The sequence below is a fragment of the Bombina bombina genome, chromosome 6, assembly GCF_027579735.1.
Source record: "Bombina bombina isolate aBomBom1 chromosome 6, aBomBom1.pri, whole genome shotgun sequence".
NCBI classification, from domain to species: Eukaryota; Metazoa; Chordata; class Amphibia; order Anura; family Bombinatoridae; genus Bombina; species Bombina bombina.
The window spans coordinates 781,594,501-781,618,308 of NC_069504.1; the positions used below are offsets into that span (position 1 = coordinate 781,594,501).

At 39.5% G+C, this 23,808-nt stretch overlaps 1 protein-coding gene across 1 annotated transcript in view; it reads right to left on the reverse strand.

The window, feature by feature from the left end:
• LOC128663658 (neurogenic locus notch homolog protein 2) overlaps positions 1-23,808 on the reverse strand; it is a 123,389-nt gene that overhangs the window by 20,562 nt on the left and 79,019 nt on the right. Inside the window, exons 19-26 of the mRNA XM_053718093.1 lie at positions 21,746-21,947; positions 17,072-17,225; positions 16,393-16,577; positions 15,222-15,354; positions 14,873-15,124; positions 2,173-2,285; positions 1,506-2,077; positions 519-845 (exon numbers count right to left, since the gene is read on the reverse strand). Of these exons, the coding sequence (XP_053574068.1) occupies positions 519-845; positions 1,506-2,077; positions 2,173-2,285; positions 14,873-15,124; positions 15,222-15,354; positions 16,393-16,577; positions 17,072-17,225; positions 21,746-21,947 (1,938 nt within the window). The remainder of the gene's footprint in view (positions 1-518; positions 846-1,505; positions 2,078-2,172; positions 2,286-14,872; positions 15,125-15,221; positions 15,355-16,392; positions 16,578-17,071; positions 17,226-21,745; positions 21,948-23,808) is intronic.

The following is a 23,808-nucleotide window of genomic DNA, read 5'->3' on the forward strand; positions in this document are numbered from 1 at the left end:
CACGACCCAACCCCCTCAGCCATACCCCCCCCCCCCCCCCACTGAGTGGGATCTTCAGTTCTCCTTCCAAACACTGACAGAGCAAAATCAGCAGTAATGACATACCAATGTATGCATGCATGTGGTGACACAGGACCCTGTAGACTTTCTAGTGCAGGCAGAACAGCTTTTGATTGGCCATACTGCCTGATAGAGAAAAACCCCCAGAGGCAAATGGATGGTTTGCCTATACCTGAAATCTTCATTTTCTCTACAGATGTTTTTTTATATAAAAAACCCCAGTGGATTTCTGAATTGGGGCCCTATTAAAAGAAGTTAAGTGATCAGTCAATTTGGTGGAGGGAAAGTTCTCAGTTGGTATGTTTACGGTCTATGGGCATCCAAATGATTCCAAGAGCCTTACTCATTATTCTGCTTCTTCTTTGATATAATGTATTACTCACACTTGTAATCATACACACAACATAGACCAAATTCTAGCCTTTAATCTCTAGATTACTGCAATACATGTATCTCACCCTATTACGTCAGAGTCCAGTTCCCTCTTTTCTCTCCTCCCTGCTGCCTCCCTCCTCAGGTAGGGATAGATCATGTAGTTCCCCTTCTCGTCAGTACGGAAGCGTAGAGTGCTGTGCAAAATTATACTAAGTCGCTGCAAGAATGCTGCACTTTGTTTCAGTAGTTCCTCAGGAGGAAGTAGCACAACCAAAACTAATACTCCATCAGCGAGCTGTTCCCCTCCACCTACGCAGTCCAAGCCATCCCAGCCGCACTCTTCTGAATTACAACCCTGGTCACAGCGACCATCTCCGTAATGATCCATACAATACTGCTCATACACCGGGCTAAACAGAGTGGACAAGGAAAAGATAAAAAAAAATGTAAGAAGGAAATAGTTGACTTTATTTAAAAAGAGACAAAAAAATACCCCCAACAAATGCTCTGCCAGTTGTTTATTGCAACAGTCCAACGTGATTTTGAACTAACCTCTCTTACAGCTTCCCTGTCTCTCTCTATAGCTGCACAATCACAGTCTCTACCTTGTAGGTAACCAAACCAAATCCTACTTGTTAGGACAGTCTTATCTTGTGTCTTATACCCTAGAAACATCAAACTCTCACTCTCTTAACCTGTCTGGGTTCCTTCCTATCTCAGGGTTTCAAAAACTGATAACATCTTGTCGCTTGTAGGCTCAATCTCCGATAGCTTCCTACACTCAGACTCATTTGCAGCTACCCTCTAGTTCCATCTATGAAGCTATGTTTTTGATTTCTCCACTGCAGTCCTTCCACAGTCGGTTTACAGCTTGAATAACCACAATTGTCAGCATCTCCCTATGACTAGTATCTCCTCCTTTACTTGCATCTTCACTCGTAAATGATTTGCACTGATAAACTTCACAGCAATTTAACTCCATCTCATCAATGCTACATCTTCTGTATTCCTTGCAAATTTCCTGAACCTTATTGCTACCTCTGCTCTAGACATCTTATTAGCTCACTTACTTGCATTTTGGCACTTCCTTCTCTAAACAGTCGAAGTTGTCATATAGACACTCTGCAGAAGCACACTCTTGGTCACAACGTGAATTGTTGAACAGGTTGCGGCACTCCTGCAATGGACAGCGTTTCCATGGATCTTCAACACTAAGGGAACAGTCGCCACCATCCCATCGACATGATGCCACATTGCATTCCCTATCACACTGACCATCTCCTGCCATGCCTAGGCACTCTGTTAAAGCACATACTGGCGGCGGTGTTGGAGCACGACGCAGGTCACATCTCTGTCCAGCCATGTCGGGGGGGCACTGACAGTGATAGTAAGGGTACCGGGAAATTGGGATGCAGGGTGCTCCATTGCGGCAAGGGGACATAGAACAAGGGGATGATGCAGGTGGTGGTGGTGAAGGTGGAAATAATGGAGGGGATGTGCTATTGGGAAAAGAGCGACAGACAATACCAGGGGGACAGACACAACGAGGGCCAAGTGGTGGAGGAAGGCAAGTTGAGCCAGAGGGACATGCAAGGTCTCGGCATGAGAGGAGGGATCGCTCGCAAGAAGTGCCTGTGTAACCCTGTGACAAAAAAATTTGCAAATATATAAGTGGAATTTTTTTTTTTTTGAGGTGGAAAAAAACTCAAAATCATTAAGAACAAGTAAGTTATTTACCGTGGGACACCGGCATGTGTAACCCAAAGGTGTATTTACAGTCACACGGCAAACACCTCCATTCTGACAGGGACGAGACTCACAGGTGTTAACCACAATCTGGCAACGCCGGCCTAAAAATGAATACGACAATATTTATACTTCCCGAAAAATCAATGTATTTACATAACAGTGTTGACTTAGTATTCAGGTAATATTATAAATAATAATCCAATTCCTGTCCTCCAACTCATTGCTCAACCCCCTGCAATCTGGCTTCCATCCCCAACACTGAACTGAGACTGCCCTCGCCATGGTTACTAACGATCTCCTTTCTGCTAAAAACAAAGGCTACTACTCTATACTCATATTACTTGACCTCTCTGCTGCCTTTGACACTGTTGACTATCCCCTTCTCCTACGGATTCTCAGCTCTCTTGGGCTCTGTGACACTGCCCTCTCCTGGATTCACTCTTATCTCTCTAACAGATCCTTCTCCGTCTCTTTTGCTGGTGACTCCTCCTCTCCATTGCCTCTGTCTGTTGGAGTACCTCAAGTCTCTGTCCTGGGTCCTCTGCTCTTCTCTATTTACACTTCTTCACTGGGTAAACTTATCAGCTACGGCTTCAACTATGACCTCTATGCTGATGATACCCAGATCTACCTTTCCACCCCTGCACTCTCTCCTTCTGTCAATTCTCACATCAGCGACTGCTTATCTGGCATTTCCTCCTGGATGGCCTCTTACCACCTAAAAGTAAACATGTCCAAGACCAAACTACTGCTAATACCCCCTCTAACCCTACTCCAGTTTCTTTTTCTATCACTGTTGGCGGCACCACTATCTCCCCATCACCCCAAGTCCGCTGCCTCAGAGTCACACTTGACTCAAATCTGTCCTTCATTCCCCACATCCAATTGCTCTCTTGATCCTGCCGCAACCACCTACGGAATATCTCCAAATTCGTCCGTTTCTGAGTGCTGAAACTACTAAACGGCTAATCCACTCCCTGGTAATTTCCCGACTTGACTACTGTAATAACTTACTATCTGGCCTCCATCTTTCCCGCATCTCTCCCCTTCAATCCATCCTAAACGCTCTGTTTCTGCTGCACCTCTCTGTGAATCCCTTCACTGACTCCCCATTCACAGCAGAATTAAATTCAAAATTCTCACCCTGACCTACAAAGCCCTCACCAATGCTGGCCCACCCTACCTGTCCTCACTCATCAACAAATATACTCCAGCCCGCTCCCTAAGATCCAACAATGACCTGCTCCTTGCGTCCTCTACCATCACCTCCTCTCATGCTAGACTACAGGACTTCTCTCGTGCGGCACCAACCCTCTGGAACACACTTCCTCGAGCTGTCAGACTTTCCCCTAACCTCTCATCCTTTAAACGTTCCCTAAAGACCTTTTTGTTCAGGGAGGCTTATCACCCGACTTATTAACAAATTAACTTCACTTACCTAACAGTTGCCTTCATCTATCTCCTCACTAATATCCTTCTCACCTTTGCAGTCCCCACCTCCTGTTTCCCATCCTCCTACCCATCTAGATTGCAAGTTCCCACAGGAATAGGGCCCTCAATTCCCCCTGTATTTGTCTACAAAATTTTGTCTCTTATTGCATTGTACTTTTATCCTTGTACCCATGGGCAGCGCTTCGGAATCTGTTGGCGCTTTATAAATAAAGACTAATAATAAATAGTGTGTGTATTGTCTTGTATTTTCTTGAAAAAGTTAAAAACCCTCCCATCATTTATCGAAGCATATCCTACATAGTATTCAGGTACTAGTGAGTGGCGTTTATTGTCTGTCTAGTATCGTCTAGAAGTAGTAACCCTCCTGGATGTTTTCTGAGCATGGAATTTAAAGGGACATCAAACTGCTGAGTACAACTAGAATATCATGGTTACTACTCGCCAGCTTGTAGCTTGCGTATTGTTACATCATGTGACAGAAGCAGGGCACTTTCCCAGATCTGACTTTTTGACATCTGTACCTTTCACTTCAGTTTAGCTCACATAATAGAGAGCAGAGGTGTTACATTTTTGCAGCTTAAAAGTTGCATGACGAATATAAGCTCCACGATGGCAGCACCCATTGTGAAGATGCAGAGCTTCAAGGGACACTCAATCAAAATTAAACTTTCATTATTCAGATAGAGCATGCCATTTTAAACCATTTACTTCCATTAACTAAATGTGCACAATCTTTTTATATTTAAACGTTTTCAGTCACCAGCTCCTACTGAGCATGTGCAAGAATAAGTGTGTATGCATTTGTGAATGGCTGATGCCTGTCACATGGTACAGGGGGAGCGGAAAAAAGACAACTTAAAATTGTCAGAAAAAAAATCTACTACTCATTTGAAGTTCAGATTAAGTGCTTTTGCATTGTCTTGTTATCTTGCATTTGTTGATTATGCAAATCTACTGTGTTGACTGGTCCTTTAACTAACTAATAATTGTAAGGGGTTAAAATAAGACAACAACTTTGAATAGAGCAGCAGTCACATTAGGAAAAACAATACAATGTGAGGTAGAAGGGGCTTGGGAATCTTCGTCGCCTCCTAGTGGTAAGGAAGAGTAATTCCCAGGAGTAATGGACATTGGACTCTAACCACCTGTATGAAAAACAATAGCTTAGTGTGTACTAACCATGCTACTATAGTTATACTCTGCAGTTTAATATCCCTTTAATTTATTTTTTTTTGACTGTCATCCCTCTCTAAACATTTTCACTAAAAATCAACAAAATGACTAAAAATTAAATTTTATCCCCTTGTGAGATTTCATGGCCTCACCGATCAGACAAAACTAGTTGCTTATAATTGCTCGAGTTCATCTTTTTGGCATTCCACTGTAAAACATTTCATCTTTTGACATAAGAATGCTGCCTAACCCTAAAAACTTCTAAACTCCAGCTAGACACATTTTAAAAAATGAGTTCAAAGTTATTTCACCGAGAGGGTTATCCTTTACACAAAACACTAAAAATTCAAAAATGTTAAAAAAAAAAGTAATCAGATAAACTATAAATTGGCAGGCAATCAAGTTTTAATACAAGGAAATGAGTAAATAAATTGCTAAACATATAAAACAAAACTCTTATTCATAAGTGCTGATAAACTGATAAAAATAAATAAAAAATATGCCTTATTTCAAATAACTTCCACAATCAATGCAATACCCTTAGAATGCCTTCTTTAGCTTTTATTTTCAGATTACCCCTATTTAGAACCCTACATAGCAATCATACAAAACCATATGATCTACTTTTTAAAAAAAAAAAACATAATTTATGTAAGAACTTACCTGATAAATTCATTTCTTTCATATTAACAAGAGTCCATGAGCTAGTGACGTATGGGATATACATTCCTACCAGGAGGGGCAAAGTTTCCCAAACCTTAAAATGCCTATAAATACACCCCTCACCACACCCACAAATCAGTTTAACGAATAGCCAAGAAGTGGGGTGATAAGAAAAAAAGTGCGAAGCATATAAAATAAGGAATTGGAATAATTGTGCTTTATACAAAAAAATCATAACCACCACAAAAAAGGGTGGGCCTCATGGACTCTTGTTAATATGAAAGAAATGAATTTATCAGGTAAGTTCTTACATAAATTATGTTTTCTTTCATGTAATTAACAAGAGTCCATGAGCTAGTGACGTATGGGATAATGACTACCCAAGATGTGGATCTTTCCACACAAGAGTCACTAGAGAGGGAGGGATAAAATAAAGACAGCCAATTCCTGCTGAAAATAATCCACACCCAAAATAAAGTTTAACAAAAAACATAAGCAGAAGATTCAAACTGAAACCGCTGCCTGAAGAACTTTTCTACCAAAAACTGCTTCAGAAGAAGAAAATACATCAAAATGGTAGAATTTAGTAAAAGTATGCAAAGAGGACCAAGTTGCTGCTTTGCAGATCTGGTCAACTGAAGCTTCATTCCTAAACGCCCAGGAAGTAGATACTGACCTAGTAGAATGAGCTGTAATTCTCTGAGGCGGAATTTTACCCGACTCAACATAGGCAAGATGAATTAAAGATTTCAACCAAGATGCCAAAGAAATGGCAGAAGCTTTCTGGCCTTTCCTAGAACCGGAAAAGATAACAAATAGACTAGAAGTCTTACGGAAAGATTTCGTAGCTTCAACATAATATTTCAAAGCTCTAACAACATCCAAAGAATGCAACGATTTCTCCTTAGAATTCTTAGGATTAGGACATAATGAAGGAACCACAATTTCTCTACTAATGTTGTTGGAATTCACAACTTTAGGTAAAAATTCAAAAGAAGTTTGCAACACCGCCTTATCCTGATGAAAAATCAGAAAAGGAGACTCACAAGAAACAGCAGATAATTCAGAAACTCTTCTAGCAGAAGAGATGGCCAAAAGGAACAAAACTTTCCAAGAAAGTAATTTAATGTCCAATGAATGCATAGGTTCAAACGGAGGAGCTTGAAGAGCTCCCAGAACCAAATTCAAACTCCAAGGAGGAGAAATTGACTTAATGACAGGTTTTATACGAACCAAAGCTTGTACAAAACAATGAATATCAGGAAGAATAGCAATCTTTCTGTGAAAAAGAACAGAAAGAGCGGAGATTTGTCCTTTCAAAGAACTTGCGGACAAACCCTTATCTAAACCATCCTGAAGAAACTGTAAAATTCTCGGTATTCTAAAAGAATGCCAAGAAAAATGATGAGAAAGACACCAAGAAATATAAGTCTTCCAGACTCTATAATATATCTCTCGAGATACAGATTTACGAGCCTGTAACATAGTATTAATCACGGAGTCAGAGAAACCTCTTTGACCAAGAATCAAGCGTTCAATCTCCATACCTTTAAATTTAAGGATTTCAGATCCTGATGGAAAAAAGGACCTTGCGACAGAAGGTCTGGTCTTAACGGAAGAGTCCATGGTTGGCAAGATGCCATCCGGACAAGATCCGCATACCAAAACCTGTGAGGCCATGCCGGAGCTATTAGCAGGACAAACGAGCATTCCTTCAGAATCTTGGAGATTACTCTTGGAAGAAGAACTAGAGGCGGAAAGATATAGGCAGGATGATACTTCCAAGGAAGTGATAATGCATCCCCTGCCTCCGCCTGAGGATCCCGGGATCTGGACAGATACCTGGGAAGTTTCTTGTTTAGCTGAGAGGCCATCAGATCTATCTCTGGGAGCCCCCACATTTGAACAATCTGAAGAAATACCTCTGGGTGAAGAGACCATTCGCCCGGATGCAACGTTTGGCGACTGAGATAATCCGCTTCCCAATTGTCTACACCTGGGATATGAACCGCAGAGATTAGACAGGAGCTGGATTCCGCCCAAACCAAAATTCGAGATACTTCTTTCATAGCCAGAGGACTGTGAGTCCCTCCTTGATGACTGATGTATGCCACAGTTGTGACATTGTCTGTCTGAAAACAAATGAACGATTCTCTCTTCAGAAGAGGCCAAAACTGAAGAGCTCTGAAAATTGCACGGAGTTCCAAGATATTGATCGGTAATCTCACCTCCTGAGATTCCCAAACTCCTTGTGCTGTCAGAGATCCCCACACAGCTCCCCAACCTGTGAGACTTGCATCTGTTGAAATTACAGTCCAGGTCGGAAGAACAAAAGAAGCCCCCTGAATTAAACGAAGGTGATCTGTCCACCACGTTAGAGAGTGTCGAACAATCGGTTTTAAAGATATTAACTGATATATCTTCGTGTAATCCCTGCACCATTGGTTCAGCATACAGAGCTGAAGAGGTCGCATGTGAAAACGAGCAAAGGGGATCGCGTCCGATGCAGCAGTCATAAGACCTAGAATTTCCATGCATAAGGCTACCGAAGGGAATGATTGAGACTGAAGGTTTCGACAAGCTGTAATCAATTTTAGACGTCTCTTGTCTGTTAAAGACAGAGTCATGGACACTGAATCTATCTGGAAACCCAGAAAGGTTACCCTTGTTTGAGGAATCAAAGAACTTTTTGGTAAATTGATCCTCCAACCATGATCTTGAAGAAACAACACAAGTCGATTCGTATGAGACTCTGCTAAATGTAAAGACTGAGCAAGTACCAAGATATCGTCCAAATAAGGAAATACCACAATACCCTGTTCTCTGATTACAGACAGAAGGGCACCGAGAATCTTTGTGAAAATTCTTGGAGCTGTAGCAAGGCCAAACGGTAGAGCCACAAATTGGTAATGCTTGTCTAGAAAAGAGAATCTCAGGAACTGATAATGATCTGGATGAATCGGAATATGCAGATATGCATCCTGTAAATCTATTGTGGACATATAATTCCCTTGCTGAACAAAAGGCACTATAGTCCTTACAGTTACCATCTTGAACGTTGGTATCCTTACATAACGATTCAATAATTTTAGATCCAGAACTGGTCTGAAGGAATTCTCCTTCTTTGGTACAATGAAGAGATTTGAATAAAACCCCATCCCCTGTTCCGGAACTGGAACTGGCATAATTACTCCAGCCAACTCTAGATCTGAAACACAATTCAGAAATGCTTGAGCTTTCACTGGATTTACTGGGACACGGGAAAGAAAAAATCTCTTTGTAGGAGGTCTCATCTTGAAACCAATTCTGTACCCTTCTGAAACAATGTTCTGAATCCAAAGATTGTGAACAGAATTGATCCAAATTTCTTTGAAAAAACGTAACCTGCCCCCTACCAGCTGAACTGGAATGAGGGCCGTACCTTCATGTGAACTTAGAAGCAGGCTTTGCCTTTCTAGCAGGCTTGGATTTATTCCAGACTGGAGATGGTTTCCAAACTGAAACTGCTCCTGAGGACGAAGGATCAGGCTTTTGTTCTTTGTTGAAACGAAAGGAACGAAAACGATTGTTAGCCCTGTTTTTACCTTTAGATTTTTTATCCTGTGGTAAAAAAGTTCCTTTCCCACCAGTAACAGTTGAAATAATAGAATCCAACTGAGAACCAAATAATTTGTTTCCCTGGAAAGAAATGGAAAGTAGAGTTGATTTAGAAGCCATATCAGCATTCCAGGTCTTAAGCCATAAAGCTCTTCTGGCTAAGATAGCCAGAGACATAAACCTAACATCAACTCTAATAATATCAAAAATGGCATCACAGATAAAATTATTAGCATGCTGGAGAAGAATAATAATATCATGAGAATCACGATTTGATACTTGTTGCGCTAGAGTTTCCAACCAAAAAGTTGAAGCTGCAGCAACATCAGCCAATGATATAGCAGGTCTAAGAAGATTACCTGAACATAGATAAGCTTTTCTTAGAAAAGATTCAATTTTTCTATCTAAAGGATCCTTAAACGAGGTACCATCTGACGTAGGAATGGTAGTACGTTTAGCAAGGGTAGAAATAGCCCCATCAACTTTAGGGATTTTGTCCCAAAATTCTAACCTGTCAGGCGGAACAGGATATAATTGCTTAAAACGTTTAGAAGGAGTAAATGAATTACCCAATTTATCCCATTCCTTGGAAATTACTGCAGAAATAGCATTAGGAACAGGAAAGACTTCTGGAATAACCGCAGGAGCTTTAAAAACCTTATCCAAACGTATAGTATTAGTATCAAGAGGACTAGAATCCTCTATTTCTAAAGCAATTAGTACTTCTTTAAGTAAAGAGCGAATAAATTCCATCTTAAATAAATATGAAGATTTATCAGCATCAATCTCTGAGATAGAATCCTCTGAACCAGAAGAGTCCAAAGAATCAGAATGATGGTGTTCATTTAAAAATTCATCTGTAGAGAGAGAAGATTTAAAAGACTTTTTACGTTTACTAGAAGGAGAAATAACAGACAAAGCCTTCTTTATGGATTCAGAAACAAAATCTCTTATGTTATCAGGAACATTCTGCACCTTAGATGTTGAGGGAACTGCAACAGGCAATGGTACATCACTAAAGGAAATATTATCTGCTTTAACAAGTTTGTCATGACAATTATTACAAACAACAGCTGGAGGAATAGCTACCAAAAGTTTACAGCAGATACACTTAGCTTTGGTAGATCCAGCAGGCAGTGGTTTTCCTGTAGTATCTTCTGGCTCAGATGCAACGTGAGACATCTTGCAATATGTAAGAGAAAAAACAACATATAAAGCAAAATAGATCAAATTCCTTATAAGACAGTTTCAGGAATGGGAAAAAATGCCAAATATCAAGCTTCTAGCAACCAGAAGCAAATGAAAAATGAGACTGAAATAATGTGGAGACAAAAGCGACGCCCATATTTTTTAGCGCCAAATAAGACGCCCACATTATTTGGCGCCTAAATGCTTTTGGCGCCAAAAATGACGCCACATCCGGAACGCCGACATTTTTGGCGCAAAATAACGTCAAAAAATGACGCAACTTCCGGCGACACGTATGACGCCGGAAACGGAAAAGAATTTTTGCGCCAAAAAAGTCCGCGCCAAGAATGACGCAATAAAATGAAGCATTTTCAGCCCCCGCGAGCCTAACAGCCCACAGGGAAAAAAGTCAAATTTTTGAGGTAAGAAAAATATGATAATTCAATGCATAATCCCAAATATGAAACTGACTGTCTGAAAATAAGGAAAGTTGAACATTCTGAGTCAAGGCAAATAAATGTTTGAATACATATATTTAGAACTTTATAAATAAAGTGCCCAACCATAGCTTAGAGTGTCACAGAAAAACATAATTTATGCTTACCTGATAAATTCCTTTCTTCTGTTGTGTGATCAGTCCACGGGTCATCATTACTTCTGGGATATAACTCCTCCCCAACAGGAAATGCAAGAGGATTCACCCAGCAGAGCTGCATATAGCTCCTCCCCTCTACGTCAGTCCCAGTCATTCGACCAAGAATCAACGAGAAAGGAGTAACCAAGGGTGAAGTGGTGACTGGAGTATAATTTAAAAGATATTTACCTGCCTTAAAACAGGGCGGGGCCGTGGACTGATCACACAACAGAAGAAAGGAATTTATCAGGTAAGCATAAATTATGTTTTCTTCTGTTATGTGTGATCAGTCCACGGGTCATCATTACTTCTGGGATACCAATACCAAAGCAAAAGTACACGGATGACGGGAGGGATAGGCAGGCTCATTATATAGAAGGAACCACTGCCTGAAGAACCTTTCTCCCAAAAATAGCCTCCGAAGAAGCAAAAGTGTCAAATTTGTAAAATTTGGAAAAAGTATGAAGCGAAGACCAAGTTGCAGCCTTGCAAATCTGTTCAACAGAGGCCTCATTCTTAAAGGCCCAAGTGGAAGCCACAGCTCTAGTGGAGTGAGCTGTAATTCTTTCAGGAGGCTGCTGACCAGCAGTCTCATAGGCTAAACGTATTATGCTACGAAGCCAAAAAGAGAGAGAGGTAGCAGAAGCTTTTTGACCTCTCCTCTGTCCAGAATAAACGACAAACAGGGAGAAGTTTGGCGAAAATCTTTAGTTGCCTGCAAGTAGAACTTGAGGGCACGAACTACATCCAGATTGTGTAGAAGACGTTCCTTCTTTGAAGAAGGATTTGGACACAAGGATGGAACAACAATCTCTTGATTGATATTCCTGTTAGTGACCACCTTAGGTAAGAACCCAGGTTTAGTACGCAGAACTACCTTGTCTGAGTGAAAAATCAGATAAGGAGAATCACAATGTAAGGCTGATAACTCAGAGACTCTTCGAGCCGAGGAAATAGCCATTAAAAACAGAACTTTCCAAGATAACAATTTTATATCAATGGAATGAAGGGGTTCAAATGGAACACCCTGTAAAACGTTAAGAACTAAGTTTAAACTCCATGGCGGAGCAACAGCTTTAAACACAGGCTTGATCCTAGCTAAAGCCTGACAAAAAGCCTGGACGTCTGGATTTTCTGACAGACGCCTGTGTAACAAGATGGACAGAGCTGAAATCTGTCCCTTTAATGAACTAGCTGATAAACCCTTTTCTAACCCTTCTTGTAGAAAGGACAATATCCTAGAGATCCTAACCTTACTCCATGAGTAATGTTTGGATTCGCACCAGTATAGGTATTTACGCCATATTTTATGGTAAATCATTCTGGTAACAGGCTTCCTAGCCTGTATCAGGGTATCAATAACCGACTCAGAAAAACCACGTTTTGATAAAATCAAACGTTCAATTTCCAAGCAGTCAGCTTCAGAGAAGTTAGATTTTGATGTTTGAATGGACCCTGTATCAGAAGGTCCTGTCTTAGAGGTAGAGACCAAGGCGGACAGGATGACATGTCCACTAGATCTGCATACCAAGTCCTGCGTGGCCATGCAGGCGCTATTAGAATCACTGATGCTCTCTCCTGCTTGATTTTGGCAATCAATCGAGGAAGCAGCGGAAAGGGTGGAAACACATAAGCCATCCCGAAGTTCCAAGGTGCTGTCAAAGCATCTATCAGAACCGCTCCCGGATCCCTGGATCTGGACCCGTAGCGAGGAAGTTTGGCGTTCTGGCGAGACGCCATGAGATCTATCTCTGGTTTGCCCCAACGTCGAAGTATTTGGGCAAAGACCTCCGGATGAAGTTCCCACTCCCCCGGATGAAAAGTCTGGCGACTCAAGAAATCCGCCTCCCAGTTCTCCACTCCCGGGATGTGGATTGCTGACAGGTGGCAAGAGTGAGACTCTGCCCAGCGAATTATCTTTGATACTTCCACCATTGCTAGGGAGCTTCTTGTCCCTCCCTGATGGTTGATGTAAGCTACAGTCGTGATGTTGTCCGACTGAAACCTGATGAACCCCCGATTGAAGTCATAAAAACTAAGTATAATCACCATAGTCCTCTCACACATCCTATCTAGTCGTTGGGTGCAAGAGAATGACTGGGACTGACGTAGAGGGGAGGAGCTATATGCAGCTCTGCTGGGTGAATCCTCTTGCATTTCCTGTTGGGGAGGAGTTATATCCCAGAAGTAATGATGACCCGTGGACTGATCACACATAACAGAAGAAATAAGACTTACTTACCCCAGGACACTCATCTACATGTTTGTAGAAAGCCAAACCAGTACTGAAACGAGAATCAGTAGAGGTAATGGTAAATATAAGAGTATATCGTCGATCTGAAAAGGGAGGTAAGAGATGAATCTCTACGACCGATAACAGAGAACCTTATGAAATAGACCCCGTAGAAGGAGATCACTGCATTCAATAGGCAATACTCTCTTCACATCCCTCTGACATTCACTGCACGCTGAGAGGAAAACCGGGCTCCAACTTGCTGCGGAGCGCATATCAACGTAGAATCTAGCACAAACTTACTTCACCACCTCCCTTGGAGGCAAAGTTTGTAAAACTGATTTGTGGGTGTGGTGAGGGGTGTATTTATAGGCATTTTAAGGTTTGGGAAACTTTGCCCCTCCTGGTAGGAATGTATATCCCATACGTCACTAGCTCATGGACTCTTGTTAATTACATGAAAGAAATTCCTGCACCATCTTTTTACTTTCATAAAAAAAAGTCTCTGGCAAAATTATTACGTTTAAGTAGTTTAGATTTTATTGTGAACAAGATTCATATGTACACATGCCTCTTGCAACCTCATTCAAATACTGAACCTGTTCAGAGAGCTGATTGTGGCATATATTTGTCAACCATAATGCATACTAAATAACTGCAGACACAATATATACTCTGTTGGCAAGCTGGGTGTTGGAATGTAGGAGCACAGGGCATATGTACATATGCTCCACCCACAGCTATCACTCAAATAGTCATAACTATTATTTGAAGCATTTTTGTTAGCACAAAACTAAAATACATTCAATAAATTTTCTGTTTAAAAGGAACATAAAACCCCCCCCTTTTTTTTTTTTATTTCATGATTCAGATAGAGCATAACATTTTAACAATTTTCCATTGTACTTTTATTATTAAATTTGCTTTATTCTCTTGGTAACCTTTGTTGCAGGAGCAGCAATGCACTAATACTGGGAGGTAGCTGAGCGCATGGGGTGATCCAATGACAAAAAGGCATAATTGTACAGCCACCAATCAGCATGTAGCTCTTAGTAGTGGACTGCTGCTCTTGAGTCTATCTAGGTATGCTTTTCAATAAACGATACCAAGAGAATGAAGCAAATTAGATAATAGAAGTAAATTGGAAAGTTGTTTAAAATTGCATGCTCTATCTAAAATATTAAAGAAAAAAACCCTGGGTTTTGTGTTCCTTTAAAGTGAAAGTCAATCCTAGCGTTGTACAAACGCTAGGATTTACTATTGGAAACAAATAAAGGGGACTTTCATTCATGACGTATAAGATACTTCATGTAGAAAGCTCCTTTATTTGTTTCAATCGATCGCCGTTCTTAGCTGCTTCCGCAGCCCACGGCTAAAAAATATGTTTGCTAAGAGGTGACGTTTTCACCTCTTAACCAATAGCCGTGCGGTAAATCTGGCTCCCATGGGCGCCAACCTGGATTTACCGCACGGCTATTGGCTAAGAGGTGAAAACGTCACCTCTTAGCAAAAAAAATTTAAGCCATAGGCTGCAGAAGCAGCTTAGAACGGCGATCAATTGAAACAAATAAAGGAGTTTTGTACATGAAGTATCTTATACGTCATGAATGAAAGTCCCCTTTATTTGTTTCAATAGTCAATCCTAGCGTTTGTACAATGCTAGGATTGACTTTCACTTTAAGAATCCTGTTCTTCAAGTCATCCCTCAGAGTAATGTCAAATTTATCCCAAATGTACTCTTTCCTTACCAGTGTATCCATTCTTGCATACACATTGATAGTCGTTGGCGAGCTGGATGCAGTCGCGAGTGTTGTGTGGGTGGCACGGGCCAGACAAACACTCATTGATGTCTCCTTCGCATCGCTCGCCTGTGTACCCAGGAGGACAGTTACAGCGATATCCCCCTACCCTGTCTACACAGGTGCCATTATTTAAGCATTTAGGAGGTCCAGAGCTTGAAAGCGGAGAGCAATCATCCTCATTTATTTCACAGAGTACTCCTAGAAAAGAAGGGGGGAAAATTCTTAAGAAATAAATAATACGTGGGATTATTATAAAAAAACAAACAAACAAAAAACCTAGAGGTTGTTTTTTTACCCAGGGTTCCGGGAGGGCAGGAACAGATATAGCGCCCAATCAAATCAATGCAAGAGCCTCCATTCTGACATGGGTGAGACTGACATTCATCTATATCATATTCACAATTCTTTCCTTCATATCCCACTGGGCACTAAATAGAGTAATAAAAGAATGAAGAGAAAAGTGAGGAGAGTTAAAGGGACATTGTACACTAAATTTTTCTCTACATAAATAATTTGTAGATGATCCATTTATATAGCCCATCTGGTAGTGTTTTTATAAAAAATATATATACTTTTGCTTATTTTTGTTAAAGTGAATGTAAATTTTGATGTTAAAGTGCCCGTTTTTTAAAAATTTGATTAAAAACAGGGGCACTTTAATTCATCAAAATTTACATTTCACTCGTGTTGTGAAAATACTTACCTTTTAATCTTGACAGCCGCTGCATCGCTTCCTCCGCCCGTCGCAAAGCCTCTTCCTGGGTCTAAAATGAGGAATCAGATTCCTCCAATCACGGCGTTGAATCAGACACTGATTCCCTAGGGGGGAGAAGCCGTGATTGGAGGATGACCGATCCGTCATTTCTGACGTAGGAAGAGGCGTGCGATGACTAGGGGAAGCTGGAGCTGCTGTGAAGAATAAAAGGTAAGTTTTTTTTCACAACAGGAGTGAAATGTTAATTTTGATGAATTAAAGTGCCCCTGTTTTTAATCGAATTTTTAAAAAACGGGCACTTTAACATCAAAATTTACATTCACTTTAAGAACATTGTATTGATTTTCAGACTCCTAACCATACCAAGCCCCACAGTGCCAGATATATAAACGTGTTAACAGACTCCTCTTTATGTTATCTGTCTTTTCATATGCAGGGAAGGGGGGTGTTGGGGAGTGTCTGCTCTTTTTGTTTACCCAGCCCGTTTCAGTGGGTTTCCCTGGACCCTAACTACCTCATCAACAGTGCTAAACTGGGAGCTTCTAATTAAGTTTTTAAAAGGTTTTATACTGTGTTTTTAGATCAGTACCTGTGCATATTCTTCTTTATTATAGTGTCTATTACATGCAGTTAAATGAAAATTGGTGTATACTGTCCCTTTAAATCCTTTCCTACAGAGTATAAACAACATGTTTTTTCCCCAAAAGAATTTTGATTAGCTCCCCCAAAAAAGTATGAAGCATTCCCTTACCTCACACACATATCCACCCAAGAAACTATGACAAGAACCTCCATTGCGACAGGGGTCTGGATCGCACTGATTGATGGGAGTCTCACAGTAGCTGCCTGTGTAACCCCCTCGACAGGTGCAATGGTGGGAACTTCCAACATCCCTACAGATGCCCCCTGAAAGGCATAGTTGTTCTACACGTACACCTGAGAAACACAGAGAAGAGTAAGAAGTTTATTGCAGACTCAGTGGAAAACAGCTGTGCCTTAAAGGGACACTGAACCCAATTTTTTTCTTTCGTGATTCAGGTAGAGCATGCAACATTAAGCAACTTTCACATTTACTCCTATTATCAAATTTTCTTTGTTCTCTTGCTATCTTTATTTGAAAAAGAATGCATCTAAACCTTTTTTGGTTCAGAACCCTGGACAGAACATTTTTATTGGTGGATGAATTTATCCACCAATCAGCAAGAACAACCCAGGTTGCTCACCAAAAATGGGCTGGCATCTAAACTTACATTCTTGCATTTCAAATAAAGATACCAAGAGAATAAAGAAAATTTGATAATAGGAGTAAATTAGAAAGTTGCTTAAAATGGTATGCTCTATCTGAATCATTAAAGAAAAAATTTGGGTTCAGTGTCCCTTTAAAGTACTGTCATTTAACTATTGATTATATGTAGCTGGCTACTGCATACCTCTCCTTGTAGCAGCCACCTCACAGGAAACACGTGGCACATCACAGTAAGTACCCGTCCAACCTGACGGGCAGTCGCATCGAAAAGATGAACCTGTTTGAGTACAGCGACCTCCATTTTGACAGGGAGAACGTCGACAAAGGTCTATCAAATTCTAAATTAGAGAAGAAAGAATGGATCAAAAACAAAATCATGAACCACAGGAAGGAATAGGAGCCAAAGAACTTTGCAAGGAGATAGGTCTGACGGGTTTCATATTGCACACTGCTATATTCTGAACATACCCTAAGCACAATACAAATAAATATTTTTTAATTTAAAAAATAAAAGTTTAACAATTTATACAGCACTTATGTTACTAAATGGTAGTGATATAAATTTATATACAGATGGCCCTCGGTTTACAACGGTTCAATTTGCACCGTTTCAGAATAACAACCTTTTTTTTCAGTCATGTGACTGCTATTGAAAAACATTGAGAAGCAGTGCATTGATTAAAAAAGCCAGTAGGTGGAGCTGTCCGCTTGTGTTGCAGCAAACCTATGCAAGTCAAGGAAGCTGAAATTATTCAGTTTAACCAGACCTGAGCTATCGAGCAGATTTCAAAGGAACAAGATCTTTCCGTCTATAAATCAGTCCATATTGGAATGCATAGAAAGAACTGTTTGCAGAAAAATGCAAGTAAAGTCTGTGTTGTGTGATTATTTTATTAGGTTTATAATGATGTTTAAAAATGTTTTTGTTCATTTAACTTAGTTTAATTATATATTCTGTGTTGTGTGATTATTTTATTAGGTTTATAATGCTGTTTAGCATTTAAAGTCTTCATTTCAAAGCTTTAAAAATAATGTATTAGATGTTACTTATGACAATTTTGAGAGGGGCCTGGAACCCAACTCCCTCACTTCCCATTGACTTACATTATAAACTGGGTTTCAATTTACAAAGGTTTCGATTTACAACCATTCCTTCTGGAACCTAACCCCAGCGTAAACTGAGGGCTACCTGTATATTTATCAAAGTACTTAAAATTATCATAATTTATTTGTATAGCACCGCAAAATTCTTTAACGCTGATATACAATTTAAATTATTTTCAATATAAATATTACAAGATATCTAACAGCGCTCAGCCTGGTTCCTTATAGCTCCTGGATAGAGGGTATGTAGCTTACCCTAGTAAGAACATCAGAAAAAACACAAATAATCCAAGAGCGCCAACTATAAGGCAAAGGAAAAATCTAACAAATACATCAGTGATTATAAAACATTATCAAACATTTAATTCAAAAACATATAGTTAAAAACATGGATCCATGTAACAGAATATACTTGAAAAATGGAATTTCACAGTCCTAGCAGATAAATACTAAAAACACAATGGTAGCTAAAAACAATAAAGGGTATAAGGGTATGTCACCAATTACGGGGATATACAAAATTATAGAAAAGTCCAGATATGTCAATAGAAGTCTATAGAAAGTCCAGTGAGTAAATCCAGGTGAAATGACCAGTGAAAAAATCAGTGAAAAAATCAAATGTTAAAAATCAAATGTTAAAAATAAACAGATGATAAAAAGATCCCTTGGAGGGAGGTTGTGAAAAAAGTGTGAAAAAAGTGATGTAAAAATTGTAAAAAATTGTATAAAAATATGTAAACAAATGTTGAACATGTTGAAGATTGAACATGAAAGCACCGAAACAGCCCTCTACAAACACTTCACTAACCATCACCGAGCTAGTCTCAAAGATTTTAATTATATAGGTATACAATTAGCGACACCAAACTGGAGGGGAGGTGACTATGAAAGGCGCTTACTGACGGTAGAATCCAAGTGGATTTTTAATATAGATTGTCTTTACCCTAGGGGTCTGAATAATAGGGAGGACCTCTCACACTTAGTAAGTACAAATAATCACTGATCTTAGACAATAGGTGACACATGGCCAGTTTGCATGTATTTTCATACTAGCTTCTTATAGCTAAGCGTCACTACAATCATCATACATTTGTCTTACTGAGGTCCCTTCTTTTGAATTGGAGTTACTCAGCCTCTCGAGCATAGTATACATACCCTATTTTGAAGTCCTATTATTAGTCCTATTCCAAGTCCCATTTCTAATTATTTTCAGATATGCTCTTATTCAGGAATACCGTGATCCTTTTGTGCCTTTGATGTAGTCTTTCGTGTAGCTCTGTGTAGCTACCATATCTCTGCCTTATATTTCAATATGCACAGGGTGTATATATATATATTTATTTCCATTCCCCATGTTCGGGCTTATTGCCGCATTTTATCTGCATTTTACTAGTTTTAATAAACCCTTCTGTTAAAATCAAAATTAAAATTTGATTCCAATTTTAATAAGAATTTTATTAGCAAGTTATTTTATTGTCGATTCTAATTGTATTTTAAGTTTTTTCATTGGTGTTTTTTAATGTATAATGTACAATGTTTAAATGTACTAATGCACAAATTGATATTTATCCAACATATATATTTTTACTCTCATTTCCAATCGTAATAATATTGCTCGTTTTTATTGCTCGCTATACCACTAACATAAATTGGTACAATCAAGTCTTATGAAGTGTAAATTTTACAATATATCATGTATAGGAAAAAATTTTTCAATACCCCTTCTTTAGTTATCGCCATATGCGAAAAACCGCTTTGTGATTACCGCAACCGGAAGTATGAGAAAACCGGAAGTAAACAAACACTATGTCACTTCCGGCCCGACGCTGATGTATGTAGAAACAGAGCGATCGGCAACGTACATGATAATGTATGAGAAACTAATGCTGACAGAACCCCTTATTCGCTCCAAATTATAGGACCAATACAGAGCCGTAATTATCTGAGTAAAAGGGGCAAATAAGCAAAAAACGGATACACAATAATAAAAGCACTTCCGGGTCGGGTCATTTTTTGGCGCCAAATTCCCCTCTTTTGCCGCCAAAACTATGCTAATTCATAGGTTTGTGATACATATAAATATAGCCACCAGCACTCACCCCTAGATAGTCTTGAAAAAGGCCTGTTAAGAGGCCAAAACGCGTTGACATTTTTGGTGAGCATTATTTCTTTATTTCCTGCTTTTTGAAATTTTATTGCACTATGTTATTCTTTTGATTTACAGGGATTGCAAGAGTTTATATTGAACAGGAAGGTAAAACCATCTATCTCAAAGAGTTCATCGCCATCATTCATACGGAGTTAGCCACAAGGAGGATCATTCACTAATACCTAATTATTAAGACTTTCACTTGGATTATACTATATACACACTATTTATTATTTCTCTTATATTTTTAATAATTTTTAATTTTTGTTTAACCGGATTTTATATTTTTCACTATTTTTGACACATATTTTTGACACATATTTTTGACACCTATTTTTAGGGGGTCCCCCACTTTTAATTTTAATACACATTTGTTTACATATTTTTATACAATTTTTTACAATTTTTACATCACTTTTTTCACACTTTTTTCACAACCTCCCTCCAAGGGATCTTTTTATCATCAGTTTATTTTTAACATTTTATTTTTAACATTTGATTTTTTCACTGATTTTTTCACTGGTCATTTCACCTGGATTTACTCACTGGACTTTCTATAGACTTCTATTGACATATCTGGACTTTTCTATAATTTTGTATATCCCCGTAATTGGTGACATACCCTTATACCCTTTATTGTTTTTAGCTACCATTGTGTTTTTAGTATTTATCTGCTAGGACTGTGAAATTCCATTTTTCAAGTATATTCTGTTACATGGATCCATGTTTTTAACTATATGTTTTTGAATTAAATGTTTGATAATGTTTTATAATCACTGATGTATTTGTTAGATTTTTCCTTTGCCTTATAGTTGGCGCTCTTCAATATAAATATTACGCCAACCAATATTTCATTAATAATTTGAAAATAAAGTTACAAATAGAACAAGTTCTTCTTCCAAAAATGGTTAGAGGTTGAAAGATGGTTAGATTAAGTATAATGTACTCAAACAAAATGGATATTGTTGTGTATTAACATAAAATGTATATACAGAGAAGGAGGCGGGGTTTGAAAAAGGGAGTGTGAAAATGTAGCCACCAATCAGCAAGCTCTACCCAGGTGCTGAACCAAAAATGGTCCGGCTTCTAAGCTTACATTCCTGCTTTTCAAATAAAGATACCAAGAGAACAAAAAAGAAAAAGATAATAGGAGTAAATTAGAAAGTTGCTTAAAAGTGCATGCTCTATCTGAATCATGAGAGAAAAAAATTGGGTTTCATATCCCTTTAAGCTAAAATAAGCTAATATTAACAATTTTCAATTATTTTTATTATTGCACAAATTATCATTAAATACATTTATGTCATGCAATTAATTTGTGCTCTGGATAGCAGAAAATGTTATATTAGAAAATATTACACTGCTCCCAGGTGGCTACTTCAAAATTCTACCCGGATGGCAACATTTTCAGTGGAGAACACTGCTGTGTATTTATGGTTGCAGAGCTACGAGCAATGAGCCGCTAGGTATACAACATTCCCTGTTAGTTTCAATATCAATTTAAATAGCTTTATTGTCATGCAAAACAAATGTGTTTTAATCTGTGCTTTTCCACATGCACCCTTAAACTATGAACAAAGCATAAGTTGCTATAGTGACCATTACCTGGCATTGGGCCCCAGAATACCCATAAGGACAAACACATCGGTAAGATTCTATGCCATCAACACACACCGCTCCATTCTGGCATGGCCGGGATGCACACTCGTCTACCTCATGCTGGCAGTGGGAGCCCGTGAAGCCAGAACGACAAAGACAAGTGTATGTATTGACTCCATCCACACATGTACCTCCGTTGAAACAAGAGCTGTAGAAAGAGAATGATTATACATGACAATGGTGAAAATGGGCATGTGATTTGGTGGTTTGGGAATGCACAGAGCCTCTAGAACTGGCAAGATGATAACTAGCAGTTGTCAATTTTGTGACATCTATTTGTTTTCTGACAATTACAATTTTGCTTTATTGGTAAGCACTAATTTTGCAGACAATTTAAAAACTTTTCAGGATTTTTAACCTGTGACATTAGCTAAAAAAAATCTTAAAATTATTACACAAGTTGAAAAAAATCAAAATAGACAGTTTACCAATGAAACAGAAAATATAATACGAATAAAAGCACTTGTACATAAGATGTACATAATTTTTTTACACATCTCAAAAAATAAAAACATAAATTATGCTTACCTCATCATTTCCTTTTCTTCAGACGGAAAGGGTCCACAGCTGCATTCATTATTTTTGGGAATTCAGAACCTGGCTACCAGGAGGCAAAGACACCCCAGCCAAAGGCTTAAATACCCCCTCCCACTTCCCCCAGTCATTCTGTCGAGGAACAAGGAACAGTAGAAGAAGCATAGGGTGAAAAGGTGCCAGAAGAACAAAAATAACCGACGCCCCCCAGAAAAATTACAGGCAGGGAGATGTGGACTCTTTCCGTCTGAAATTTTTTTATCAGGTTAGCATAATTTATATTTTTCTTCATAAAACGGAAAGAGTCCACAGCTTCATTCATTACTTTTGGGAAAACAATACCCAAGCTATAGAGGACACTGAATGCTAAAAGGCGGCCCATTCGGAGGGCACCAGGACTGAAACCCCTACTCCAGCTTCGTCCGAAGCCAAGAAAAAAAAAACATTGAAAAAGGCCCAAGGACACTGACCCGCAGATGGCCTATTTAGAGACCGCAGGAACTAGACTCGACTGAGCCAACAGCCTCCAAGAGACACCATCAATTGGCAGTCGGTCTTCAAACAACAAACCCCTTACTAGAGAAAGGGATCAAACAGCCGTATTCTCCGAAAAAGGAGAAAAGACACGGTGAAGACATCCATAAAGGATTCCAGAAAACCCTAAATAGGACACAAACAAAAATCTTAAATAGGGCCCAAACGACCCCCAAAGAATGCATGACGAAAAACCCTGAGGGCCAAGCCAACCGAGACCCAAACGGTCTCGAAGAACAAGGGAGGCAACGCCCAACCCTAGTTTGCTCAAAATCCACGGGTCCAAGACCCAGAGATTGAAAAAGAGAAGAGAATCTTCCCCCAAACAAAGTGCATCCGCACCCTAGAAGGTAACTGAAGACGAGAACCCCAGAAACCATTAAGGACAGCTCAGAATATCCAAATATTCAAAAAAACTTAAACCTTGTGCAGCAACTCAGATAGGGAAACCCCTGATGGTAACACCTGAAGAATCAGAACGCTGCATGCTGCTGTCATCCGAAGATGAATCTAGAAATTTGAACATATGCAAGCAAGTGGAAGCAGATGAGGCTAGGTTCAAATCCTAAGCTACAGCTTGCTAGGCATCCAGCTAACCAGCTGATGCCGCCAGTCCTTCCCACAAAATCCTAAACGTGGAAAAGCAGAGCCCCCCCAAGGAAGGCTCATCAAACCATGATGACCCAAGGACGAAATTTGCAGAGCAACAGATCTCTATCCTGCTCCAAACACTGGACCAGCTCAAGCGACAGGCATGTCTGATAGACAGGGGAAACAAAAACGACCCAAGCCCCCCAGGGAGTGGAAGAATGGGGGAAATGACCCACCCCAACAGAGATTGGGTGCCAATGGAGAGCCAAAACGTGACCATGCCCGGTCACAAGGTGAACCGTGTAGTCCATAAAAAAGTGTGCCCGACCGTAAAGACATCCGTCCCTTGC